The following is a 13,643-nucleotide window of genomic DNA, read 5'->3' as shown; positions in this document are numbered from 1 at the left end:
AAAACTAACATTTTGATACTTCAATGCCAAGTATTTAATTTAGCATTTGATTCTTAGCTTAATCTTAAGTCATTATTTGGTTCTATTAATTTTCTTCTGCAGAAAAATTAATGCATCAAGAATTAAAGTAACTGTGAAAGGAAGCATAGAGATAACTAACCTTGATTTAGGTTTAACAATTGTTCCGCTTCTGCTACTAAATCCAGAGTCACGCAGAGCAGGTCCAAGTGTACTCGTTCCTCCACCTGCAATTCCTTCCTTCTCAAGTTCGTCTTGAATTTTACGGTGCCGATATTGTTCCAAGATGATCTGACGTCGCAGCCTTTCTTCCTCCCTCTTCCTATCATACATTTCCTTTCGCATTCTGAAACATTAATTTTAAAACAATAGTTTTTGTAAGATATTAGAAACACTTTCCAGCTAGTATTCTGAGTTTTTCTAGATTGATATTAACTACTCATAGATGCAAGGCATATCTACTGACTTAAGAATAAACTTGATGTATCATCATTACTAAACAGCACAAAACTATAAAATTTAAAAATCATGACATTCAGTTAAATATCATTTTGAAAAATGTGACAGAAATTTAAATAACTTTTACGTGTTGTTAACTTTTCTAAATATATAAGCTGAGGTTTAAATCCTTGTGTGGCACAAATGTTCATTGCCAAATATATAACAATGTCAATGAATTATTTTCTTTAGTTGACCTACATTTTAACTACTAGATGTGCAAGGTACAGAATAACAATAATTGGATTCTGATTTTTAGTGGAACCTGTGGCATAGTAATTAAATAATAAAGAAACACGTAAAATTACCCTCCAGATATCGCAAGGATATTCGAATATGTCATCCACTCAGGTTATTTCAATTGGAAAAACAAAATCTACAAAACAAATTGAAGGTACTGCCATGGGTAGCCCTCTGTCTCTGTCTTTGGCAAACTACTATTTGAAACAATTAGAAGATACTATGTTCTCATCCATTCATCCTCAACCATCTCTTTGGTACTGTTACGTCGATGATGTTTTTGCTGTTTGGCCACACACTGAAGATGAACTTTCCACTTTTCCACAACGGATAAATAACCTTCACCCACGCATCTAATTCGCTATGAAAAAAGAAAACTCTGGTACTTTACCATTTTTGGACATCCTCCTTACTAGAACGCCTTCTGGTACCTTATCTACAAGCATCTTTCGAAACCCCACATTTACTGGCAGATACATTCACAAAAAGTGTGCGCACCACATGTCTCAAAAATTTGGCATTCTTAAATCTCTAATTCATAGAACACATAAAGTTTGTTCTTCCCCAATAATCTTACAACAAGAACATTCCATGATTAAAAAGTTAATGGAATCAAATGATTACAACTCCATCAAATCCAACAGATACTTGACTCTTATGTTCCAACACCTACAGTTTCTTCAACAGTCTGCAGAGTTCCTATTCCGTACATTATAGGAATACCAGAACCTATAGGTAGAATTCTGAAAAAGTATCAATTGATTCCAAAATATATTCCTATCAACAAAATTTCTTCTTTATTACTTTCTACAAAGGATAAACTGTCTTCTCTATCTTTGGCTGGCGTTTACCTAATACCTTGTGAATGCGATGTCTCTTATTTTGGACAAACTGGCTGTTCTTTGGAAAAAAAGAATTAAAGAACATCAATATTATATTGATTATAACAAACCTCTGAAGTCTGGTCTGGCGCAGCACAGTATTGACTCTACTCATAGTGTCCAGTGGGATAAAGTAGTTCTCCTCCATAGCTGCAGATTCAAATATGAATGCTTATTCAAAGAAAGTTGTGAAACTATCTTACACCGACCGAATTTAAATAGAAATGACTATGTCTCTCTCAAAGATCTGGGAGACTTTTATCTTATGTAAAAAACCACTTATCTTAATAGATTAAATTTGTTATTTCTATTATTTCCTAGCATGCGGTAACAATTGTATTTTGATAGGTGATCCACCAAACGTTTTACTTGTATTCCATTCCTATTACTGTTACAGACACTGAAGATGTACTATTAATTTTAGTACGAAATATCTTAATAAAATCCTTTATCCTTTTACTAATTAAAGATATCACAGTGGTTTTTACGTGTTGCTTTATTATTTAATAATTGGATTCATATAGCTGATGGTGTACTGACTTCAAAATCTATATTGTTAGATATTAAATGGAGAACTTATTGACAAGTTATTCATTCAAGATCTGAAATGTAAGCTTTACAAAATTACAAAGAAATTTGCATAATACTTCCTTACCAGTAGAAGATGAGAAACACCTAAATTATTGTATGTGAAAGTTTATATCAGAATGTGTAAAATATTGGAAATTATTTATTGTGAAACGGAAAGCTAAAAAAAATCAAGAATAATGTCAGATTAGCATTTCATGTAAAGCAATAATGGCTCAATTTATGTATTATCAAACTATCATAAAATCGTAAGTTGCTAGGTAAGAAATGACTAATAGGATCAACGGTCACGACTGCATGGAATCAAGATCTATATACTCGCGTGTGAATTTAGATTAACGTATATGCCTAAAACCTAGGAATATTTCCCTGAGCATGAATTATATTCTTGTTATAGGAAGCTGGCTGGCACAGTAAAAATATAAATTTGCCCGTTTCTGAAGAGGAAATATCCCTAGGGGTCAACCTGGGTTATATATTAAGGAGAAAGATATAAAATTTAGGTAGAAGGATATAGAGAAGACTGGATCAATTTGGATCATACTTAAATACGTACTCTAATAAGGAAACGAAAATACTTACAATATGATAAGAACCAGGAATAAAAAGGACTGAAGACTTAAAACATATATATATATATATATATATTTATAAAATTAAAAGTTAACCGACTAGAACCTGAGAAAGTATAACAAAAACTTTTAATAAATTACGACTAGTTTCATCGATGTTCTGACTTCAAGGTGAGAAAGAAATAACATAAGACTTATAAAAATAACAAGATAAAAAATATGGACTTTCCAGCTTAATAAAAAGAAGCAGAATAGTAACAGTCATATTTGAATAGGTGACTGCATGTTACTGTTGGCATGAGTTGAATGTGCGTGACAACTAATTTTAGAGTGCCAGTATTGGATTACTACGCTATGGGAATCAGGCAAATTGTAGCTTAGATTGTTGTTCAAGTGTGAAGGGTCCAGAACTATTTCTTTTGATTCGATAATTCATCTTTCAAATTCATCCTTGCATATATATAAATTGGTAGTGCGGTCCCAATCAACTTGGTGTTGCCGTTCTTCAAGGTTAGAGTTTGCAGAGATGAGAACATGACTGGAAAGGGCACTCGCTTATGTTCTACTGTAGGAGATGTCACGTCTATGTTCCTCAAGACAAAGTGAAACAGATTTATCTGTCTGAGCAAAATAAGATCGACCACAGTCGCAAATAACTTTATAAACACCAGGAAAATGCAGTTGGTTGTGTTTTGGTAGACTCAGAAAAGAACAAAGTTTTGGCAGAGTAGTATAGTCGGTCTTTTTGTTGAATTTCTTCAAAATCCTAGATAGTTTTGGGGTAAGAGAGCTGATAAAAGGTAACTGTATATGAGTGATAGGGTTGGAATCATCTTCTTGTCAAGGTTGTTGGCGTGGTCTCAAACGTTTAGTGATGTTACGAGATGAATATCCATTATTTAAGAAGGTGTTTTTCAGGAAGTTAAGCTATGTTTGAAGGTCTTCTTCTGTGGAAGTGAGACATCTTGCTCGATGGGCAAGAGTGGAGATAATACCCAGTTCTGAGGAGGGAAGTGATGAGAAGAGCCATGCAAATATCTATCAGTGTGGGTGGTTTTTCAAAAAATTGAAAATTTAAGACAGTCAGGTAATCAACTGATCATTGGATCCAAGAAGGGGAGAACGCCGTTAATCTCTAGTTCTGATGTTGATTATTTAAATGGTTTAGGAAGTTTTGAAGTTCCTCTAAACCAGGGGTGGGGAACCCTCGCCCGCGAGTCTATTTCAATTCGCCCATTTTGTTGATGTACTCGTATGTACATCAGCACACTACATACACTATATATAAGAGTTAAAATTTTCCAGTCGCCTACAGAAGTTTTTAAATTAGGAATTTTCCCTTGATACTAAAAAGGTTTCCCACCCCTGCTCTAAACCATGTTCACAGATAAGGAAGACTTCATTAATGTAGTGTAACCATAGTTTAGGTTTTAAAGTAGCTATAGAAATAGCTCTCTCTTCAAAATCTTCTAAAAATGTGTTAGCTAAGACTGGGGATAGAGGGCTGCCCATAGCTAGCCCGCTAGTTTGTTTATATATTTTATCTTCATAGGAGAAATAGCAGGAATTGATGTAGTGAGTTAGAAGAGCAAATTTTTTTTTAGAAACCTTGTCTTTAAGAAGAGTCAGAACGTCATCTGTAGGTACATTCGTAAAAAGAGACACGATGTCAAAACTCGCCATTTCGTCAGTCTACGAGATTAAAATTTTTCATTTTTGAGATGTTGTTTTAAAGAAGCTGAAAGATATTTAGACAGATTGTATGCAGGTGAGTCAATACCTTCACAATAGGTCTTAAAGGAGTGTCAGTCTTGTGGATCTTAGGCAGGCCGTACAAACGAGGAATGAGGGGATGGAGAGATAGTCTTGTGTCTAGAAAGTTCAGAAGTTGATTTCAGAAGATTGTTTGTACGGTTATGAAGTTCTCTTGTGGAATCACTTTCTAGAATAGAAAAGGTATTGGCCACACCAAGTTGATTGGGACCACACTACCAATTTATATATATGCAAAGATGAATTTGAAAGACGAATTATCGAATCAAAAGAAATAGTTCTGGACCCTTCACACTTGAACAACAATCTAAGCTACAATTTGCCTGATTCCCATAGCGCAGTAATCCAATACTGGCACTCTAAAATTAGTTGTCACACACATTCAACTCATGCCAACAGTAGCATGCAGTCACCTATTCAAATATGACTGTTACTATTATGCTTCTTTTTATTAAGCTGGAAAGTCAATGTTTTTTATCTTGTTATTTTTATAAGTCTTATGTTATTTCTTTCTCACCCGAAGAAGTCGGAAAACCGATTTATTAAAGGTTTTTGTTATACTTTCTTCTGATCTACTCAGTTAAATATTAATTTTATAAATGTATACATGATTGTCAGATATACAAAAATATTTTGGGAAAATTTGGAGAAAATAGCAAAGCTAATAATAATAGCAAATAATTGTTGGATTTCTGCTCAGGACATGGACTGGTTATTAAACACCATATTCCAACATAAAAATGTGCACAAATTCACATGGAGAGAAGAGGCAAGGAATAAGAAAAGTCTCATTGACTATGTTATTGTTGATAGTGATGTTTTCTCCCTTGGTGCACACCAGAGTGTACAGAGGATTTGAAATTGGAAGCAATCACTATTTAGTCTTGAGCAGGATAAAATTGAATTTCATATTGAAAAGAATAACATGTAAGAAAGTTTTAAAAGCAAATAAAAGTTGAGCAGCTCTCAGATGTGAACAGTAGACTAAAATACACAAAGATTATTGAAGAAAAAATGAAAGAGTGTGAGAACAGGAACCAAACCTTGGAGATTCAGTGGCAAGCCTTGAAGAAAACACTGATTGATTCAGCCAGAGAGGCATGTGGTGAGGTTGTCTGCAAGGATAGAAAAATCAGAACTCCGTGGTGGACACAGGAAGTTAAAGAGGCAGTGAAGGAAAAGAAGAAAGCATACCAAAAGTTCCTGGCAAATAAGTCAGCTTTTGCTCTTAGAGAATCATCAACATCATCATCATCATCCGTATCAAGGATTTAGGCCTAGCATGGCCTGTTCCGGCCTTAGAAGTCATCGTTGAATCGTTTAAGAGGACATCCTGGTTTTCTTTTTCCTAATGGCTTGTACTTTAAGGCTTGTTTTGGTAATCTTTCTATTTTCATTCTTTGAACATGTTCTATCCATTTATGTTTATATTTTTTAATTTTTTCTCTTAGTGGTTCTTGGTTTAATTCTTTCATAATATATGTTCATTTCTTTTGTGATCAAATAGGGTATACTTGGCAGTTTTTCTCATAAACTTCATTTCTGCTGTTGTTAATCTTTGTTTGTCTTTTTGTTTTATTGTCCAGATTTCGCTTCCATACATTAAGACTGGTAAGGCTAATGTACTGTATACTTTTAGCCTGGTTTGTTTTTGAACTAGGTTTGGTTTAAATATAGAGTTAATTACACCTGTTATTTTTAAATATTTTGCAATTTTTATGTTTATATCTTTTTCATTTTCATATGTGATCATACATCCTAGGTAGTTAAATGAATTCACCTGTTCTAAGATCTTGTTATCTATTACTATTTTAGTTCTTGCTGGATCTTGTCCTTTAAAGGCCATAGTTTTTGATTTTTACGTTGATATTATCATATCATAATCTTTGGATATCTCATTTAGATTTAAAATAACTTTCTGTAAGTTATCTTCAGAATTTGTAATTATTATTTGGTCGTCTGCAAAGAGGAGAGTGTTTAAGTTAACTGTAGGTGAAAGTTTAATTCCTTGATGTAAATTTTTACTCCATTTTATTATTATTTCATTTAAATAGATATTAAAAAGAGTTACTGAGAGGGGACATCCTTGTCGGACCCTTTGGTTTATCTCTCTTGTATATGATAGCTCGTGATTTAATCTTATCTGTATTTGATTATTTTCATATATACTTGTGATAGCTTTTAGGATATTATTTGGTATTTGTCTTTCTTTTAATATGTTAAATAATATGTTTCTTTTAATTTGTCAAATGCTTTTTCAAAGTCAATAAATGCAATATGTGTGTCTAAATTATATTCTTTTCTTTTCTCTATTATTAATTTTAGGCAAAAGGCTGGGTCTATACATGATCGTCCTTTTCTAAATCCATTCTGTACCTCTAGAATAAAGTTTTCAGAATATTTCATTAGTTTGTTATTTAAGATTCTGCTATATATTTTGTAACAGGAATTTAGTATACTGATACCTCTATAGTTTTTAGGGTCATCTCTATTACCTTTCTTAAAGATAGGAATCACAATTGCTTTTTTCCATTCTATTGGGGGGATACCAGTTGAGTAAATTTTATTTAAAAATAATAAGAGTCTTTCTTTGAATCTTGTTCCTGCATATTTATATAGTTCTGAACCTAGCTTATCTTCTCCAGGTGATTTTCCAATACAGAGACAAATGTAAGAAAGCGAAACACTGTGTAAAACTAGCTAAACAAAAGTCATGGGAGGACTTTGGCAAGAACATAGAAAATAAATATCAAGAAGGTGGAAAGATATTCTGGAGGATGTTGAAGAAGCTTAGAAATGGAGGAAAGAGTGCTGTAAAAGGAGTAATAGATGATAAAGGTTACATGAAAACAGGAGAAAAAGATATCCTTGAAGTATGGCATAATTACTTTGAAAAATTGCTAAATGAAACAAGTAGTGAGAGCACAGTGGTAAAAAACACTCAACAGGCATACAGTCAGGAATACATATCCATACTTGAAGTAGAAAAAGCCATCAAAGGCTTGAAATGTGGAAAGGCAGCAGGAGTAGATATTCGACCAGAAATTCTGAAGCATCATCATCATCATCAAATTCCTGGCATGTACCCTCAAGGGGTGTACAGGATATGATAGTACTACATGAAAACTTGACATCATTACTAACTTCCAATCTACAATTTTCCTCCAAATCAGTCTATTCCTTGTCAAGACTCCAATATCATCATTATCAGATCTTATATTTCTATCGTCTCAGGCAGTGCTTCCCAAACTTCTGGATGTCAAGGTCCTCTTTGGAAAAATTGAAATTTATCATGCCCCCCTCTTTGAAAAAAAAAAAATCGTAATATAGACATATATTATTATAATATTTATTGTATTCAGATTCAATACAAAACATACACAGCGAATATTGCCAAAAGAAAATGCAAATATTACATTTTTAACATCTTACATACACATTTGACATGGCACATTATCTCATATTTTTATATAGATAGATATATTGTTATTGTACATTACAGTACAAGCAAATGAAATGTAAAACGATTAGTAATAAAGTAAGAATTAAAAACATAAAAAGAAGTTTAATAACAATTTAATGTGATGGATGTGTTTCAATACTGCTACACCAACATCAGGTGAAATATTTGAAACTGCAATTCTTAGATTTCTGCTTTGAAATGAAACTTATATGAATAAGCATATATTTACTATTATTCATTAAGCGCCGAAATACGCAGGAAGCAAAATTTTGAACCAATATGTGATTTTTTTCCATTAAAATATAAAAAAATAACAAAAAAGAAATAATAAATAATAAAAATTAAATACGCTTCTTTTAAGATAAAAAAAACCTACTTAGTCCTAAAAGATTTTAAATTTACAAATTTAATAAGCCGAAAGGCTATTTTACCAGCGATTTAATTTTTCGATGGATTTCGATAAAAGTTTCGTACCCGGCTATAAAAACATAAAGGGATTTACCATCCCCCTTTCTACTAGATTTTAAATTTGTTTACATTATTTCAAGGTTCCGCTCAACAAAACTTACGGTCCCCAATGGGACGACGGCCGACAGTTTGGGAAGCGCTGGTCCAAGGTACATTGTACTGCATCCATCCACTTATATCTTGGTCTTCCACTAGGTCGTTTCCCTGCCAACTTTGCAGAGAACACGTGTTTTGCTAATCTTTCCTCACCCATTCTGTTTAAGTGACAATACCACCTGAGATTAGCTCTGCTAACGCACTCCTGGATGCCGACAATGTCAAGATCTTTCCTAATATCCTTGTTTTTAATATGATATTGCAATTGATGCAATCTGTTCATGCCTTTCTCAGGACTCTCATATCTGCGGTCTCTAGTCTTTGGTCAAGTGTTTTACTTTTGACCCAGCTCTCAGATCCATAAGTTAAAACTAGTTTGAACACTGTCTTGTATACAGCTAATTTAGTGTTCTGACTAATTTCTCACTTATTTCATATGAATTTATTCAATTGACTTCCTACCATACCAGCTTTGTTGATTCTGTTGTCTATTTCCATATTTAATTTCCCATCTTCACTAAAAATCGTGCCTAAGTAGCTGAAATGTTTTACTTGATCCACAGGTTCCCCTTTCACAACAGTTGACAGTTTCAACAATTCTACCTATATTCATTGTCTTTGTCTTTTTAATACTGACCTTCATACCATATCTATTACAACAGTTATTCAATTTAGTCAGAGAATCTTGCAAACTTGTAGCAGATTTATTGAGATGTATAACATCGTCCGCATCAAGCAAAGAGCTGACATTAACATCGTCAATTCTGATATCATGTTTAATACCACTTTCCTTCATAATGTGATCCATATAGATAATATATAACAGAGGGGATAACGAACATCCTTGTCTCACACCAGATTTAACATTAAACCACCTTCCTGTACTTCCTTCAATTCCAACTGCTGACTTACAACTCAAATACAGACTAAGTATTGCTTGATATAATACCACATTGACACCATATAACTGTAGCGTATTGAATAGTTCTCTCTCGGCACCTTGTCATATGCCTTTTCCAGATTAAAAAAACTTAAATACAGATCTTTGTTATATTCCCATGCTTTCTTGACTATTTGTCGCAAAGTGAAGATCTGATCCTGACAGCCTCTATTCGGACTGAATCCAGCTTGTTCTTCCACAATTCTTCTCAACCGTTTCTCAAGTATACTTGCATAGATATTGCCAGGAACTCTCAGTAGGGAAACACCTCTGTAATTCTCACATTCAGTTTTATTTCCATTTTTATATATGGGTACAATTAGAGCTCTACTCCAATCATCGGGAATTCATGCCTCTGTCCAGGCTTTTCTAAACTATGCAGTGCACCCACTGTAAGACTTTTATACCACCATACTTCAGCATTTCTGGTCGAATATCATCTACTCCTGCTGCCTTTCCACATTTCAAGCCTTTGATGGCTTTTTCTACTTCAAATATGGATATGTATTCCTCACTGTATGCCTGTTGAGTGTTTTTTACCACCGTGCTATCACTGCTTGTTTCATTTAGCAGTTTTTCAAATTACTCCATACTTCAAGGATATCTTTTCTCCCGTTTTCATGTCATCTTTATCATCTCTAACTCCTTTTACAGCACTCTTTCCTCCATTCCTAAGCTTCTTCAACAACCACCAGAATATTTTACCACCTTCTTGATATTTATTTTCTATGTTCTTGCTAAAGTCCTCCATGACTTTTGTTCAGCTAGTTTTACGCAATGTTTCGCTTTCTTGCATTTGTCTCTGTATTCTCTAAGAGCAAAAGCTGACTTATTTGAGAGGAACTTTTGATATGATTTCTTCTTTTCCTTCACTGCCTCTTTAAAATCAGGACTCCACCATGGAGTCCTGATTTTTCTATTGCAGACAACCTCACCACATGCCTCTCTGGCTGAATCAATCAGGGTTTTCTTCAAGGCTTGCCAGTGAATCTCCAAGATTTGGTTCCTGTTCTCAAACTCTTTCATTTTTTCTTCAATAATCTTTGTGTATGTTAGTCTACAGTTCACATCTGAGAGCTGCTCAACTTTTATTCGCTTTAAAACTTTCTTACATGTCATTCTTTTCAATATGAAATTCAATTTTATCCTGCTCAAGACTAAATAGTGATCACTTCCAATTTCAAATCCTCTGTACACTCTGATAACCAGTTCAAGTCCTTCACCAGGAAGAAAACATCACCATCAACAATAACATAGTCAATGAGACTTTTCTTATTCCTTGCCTCTTCTCTCCATGTGAATTTGTGCACATTTTTATGTTGGAACATGGTCTTAGTAATAACCAGTCCATGTCCTGAGCAGAAATCCAACAGGTATTTGCCACTTTTATTTGCTTTGATCTTTTCTCCAAATTTTCCCAAAATATTTTTGTATGTCTGACAATCATTTCCTACTCTGCTATTCAGATCCCCAACAAGGACGAACTTTTCCTTTTTCATTGTGTCAGTTGCTTTTTCTAAAGCATCAAAAAATTTCTCCACTTCTACCTCAGTAGAACCTTCTGTGGGACCACAGGCACAAATAAGTCTCATTTTCCAGTTCCCAATTCTCATATTTGCCCACATCACTCTACTTGAGACTGCCTGCCATTCAAGAAGAATAGCCTTGTATTTTGTGTTGAATACTATGGCTACTCCTTTTCCTTGATTGTCATTTCCTGAATATAACATTTTGTATTTATTGCTCAGAAAGATCTCACCAGTTTTTGTCTTTTTTTGTTTCAGTCACCCGTATTATGTCAATCTGTTACTTATCTAATTCCTCAGCTAGCTCCATTTCTTTGCCATTCAGGCTTCTTATGTTGATAGCACCGATCTTTAACTCTGGTGATGTTGAGTTTGGGTGCATGCAGTGGCTGCACTGCATAGTTCAGAAAGCGTGGAGAAAGGGACGAATTCCCGATGATTGGAGAAGAGCTCTAATAGTACCCATATATAAAAGAGGAAATAAAACTGAATGTGAGAATTACAGAGGTATTTCCCTACTGAGTGTTCCTGGCAAGATCTATGCAAGTATACTTGAGAAACGGTTGAGAAGAATTGTGGAAGAAGAGCTTGGTGAAGAACAAGCTGGATTCGCTGGATTCAGGCCACATAGATACTGTCAGGATCGGATCTACACTTTACGACAAACAGTTGAGAAAGCATGGGAATATAGCAAAGATCTGTATTTAAGTTTTGTTGATCTAGAAAAGGCATATGACAAGGTGCCAAGAGAGAAGCTATTCAATACGCTACAATTATATGGTGTCAATGGAGCATTATATCAAGCAATGCTTAGTCTTTATTTGAGTTGTAAGTCAGCAGTTAGAATTGAAGGAAGTACAGGAAGATGGTTTAATGTTAAATCTGGTGTGAGACAAGGATGTACATTATTCCCTCTGTTATTCATTATCTATATGGATCACATTATGAAGGAAAGTGGTATTAAACATGATATCAGAATTGGAGATGTTAATGTCAGTTCTTTGCTTTATGCAGACGATGTTATACTTCTAAATAAATTCACTACAAGTTTGCAAGATTCCCTGACTAAATTGAATAGTTGTTGTAATAGATATGGTATGAAGGCCAGCAATAAAAAGACAAAGACAATGAAAATAGGTAGAATTGTTGAAAATGTCAACTGTTGTGAACGGGGAACCTGTGGATCAAGTAAAACATTTCAGCTACTTAGGCACGATTTTTAGTGAAGATGGTAAATTAAATATCGAAATAGACAACAGAATCAACAAAGCTGGTATGGTAGGAAGTCAATTGAATAAATTCATATGAAATAAGAGAGAAATTAGTCAGAACACTAAATTAGCTGTATACAAGACAGTGTTCAAACCAGTTTTAACTTATGGATCTGAGAGCTGGGTCAGAAGTAAAACATTTGACCAAAGACTAGAAACCGCAGATATGAGAGTCCTGAGAAAGATTAGAGGCGTGAACAGGTGCCATCAATGGCAATATCATATTAAAAACGAGGATATTAGGAAAGAACTTGACATTGTCAGCATCCACGAATGCATTAGCAATAGTAATCTCAGGTGGTATGATCACTTAAACAGAATGGGTGAGGAAAGATTAGCAAAACAAGTGTTCTCTGCCAGGTTGGCAGGAAAACGACCCAGAGGAAGACCAAGATATAAGTGGATTGATACAATAAAAAGTGCCTTAGATGATAGAAATATATGATCTGATAATGTTGGAGTCTTGACAAGTAACAGACTGATTTGGAGGAAAATTGTAGATAGGAAGTTAGTAATGATGTAAATTTTTCATGTATTACTATCATATCCTGTACACCCCCTTGAGGGTCATGTCAGGAATTTGATGATGATGATGATGATTTGCTTTCATTTAAAGAAGCTAAGTATAATGTTAGTATTTTCTTTGAAGCATACATTTGTAAACAGAAATAAGAGTTAATCTGTTACCAAATTAATTACCTGTCAAGACCACAACATTATCAGAACTTATATTTATCTTCTGAGGCACTTTTTACTGTATCAATCCACCTGCATCTTGGTCTTCCTCTGTGTCTTTTTTTTGCCAATCTGGCAAAGAAGACTTCTTTTAGTAATCTTTCCTCTCCCATTCTATTCAAGTGTTCATACCACCTGAGATTAACTCTATCAACACATTTCTGAATGCTAACAATGGCAGGTTCTCTCCTAATATCCTCATTTTTAATATGATACTGCCATTGATGCTATCTGTTCAATAAGCTATCTTTTTCAGAAATCTCATATCTGTGGTCTCCAGTCTTTATCAAGTGTTTTATTTTTAACCCCAGATCCATAAGTTAAAATGGTGAACACTGTCTTGTATACGGCTAACACTGTGTTTTGACTAATTTCTTTCTTCTATCCTATTCCCTCAGCCATACGACTGGTATGGAGTAGCTATATGCTACCATACTAGGGAGATGATTATGAGCAAGGTGGTTTTCCTTTGCCTTCCTTGCTGAAGTATATTTTATTACTGTAGCAGTGTGTGCTCACAGGATCGGTTTGCCTGTTTTGAGGGATGAAAAACCCGAGTTAACGAGAGGGGGGG

The 13,643-nt window shown here is 34.2% G+C and overlaps 1 protein-coding gene across 3 annotated transcripts in view; it reads right to left on the bottom strand.

Moving 5' to 3' along the window:
* The window catches only part of Patronin (calmodulin-regulated spectrin-associated protein patronin), a 358,788-nt gene that overhangs the window by 151,951 nt on the left and 193,194 nt on the right, over positions 1–13,643 (bottom strand). For all 3 annotated transcript variants that reach the window (XM_090407071.1, XM_090407073.1, XM_090407072.1), the window contains exon 14: positions 161–364. In XM_090407071.1, coding sequence (XP_090263197.1) covers positions 161–364 — 204 coding nt within the window. The remainder of the gene's footprint in view (positions 1–160; positions 365–13,643) is intronic.

The sequence above is a fragment of the Typopeltis vanoorti genome, chromosome 17, assembly GCF_054136105.1.
Source record: "Typopeltis vanoorti isolate ZY-2024b chromosome 17, IOZ_Tvanoo_1.0, whole genome shotgun sequence".
NCBI classification, from domain to species: domain Eukaryota; kingdom Metazoa; phylum Arthropoda; class Arachnida; order Uropygi; family Thelyphonidae; genus Typopeltis; species Typopeltis vanoorti.
The sequence above is the reverse complement of the archived record's forward strand: the minus strand, read 5'-3'. Positions and strand labels throughout refer to the sequence as shown.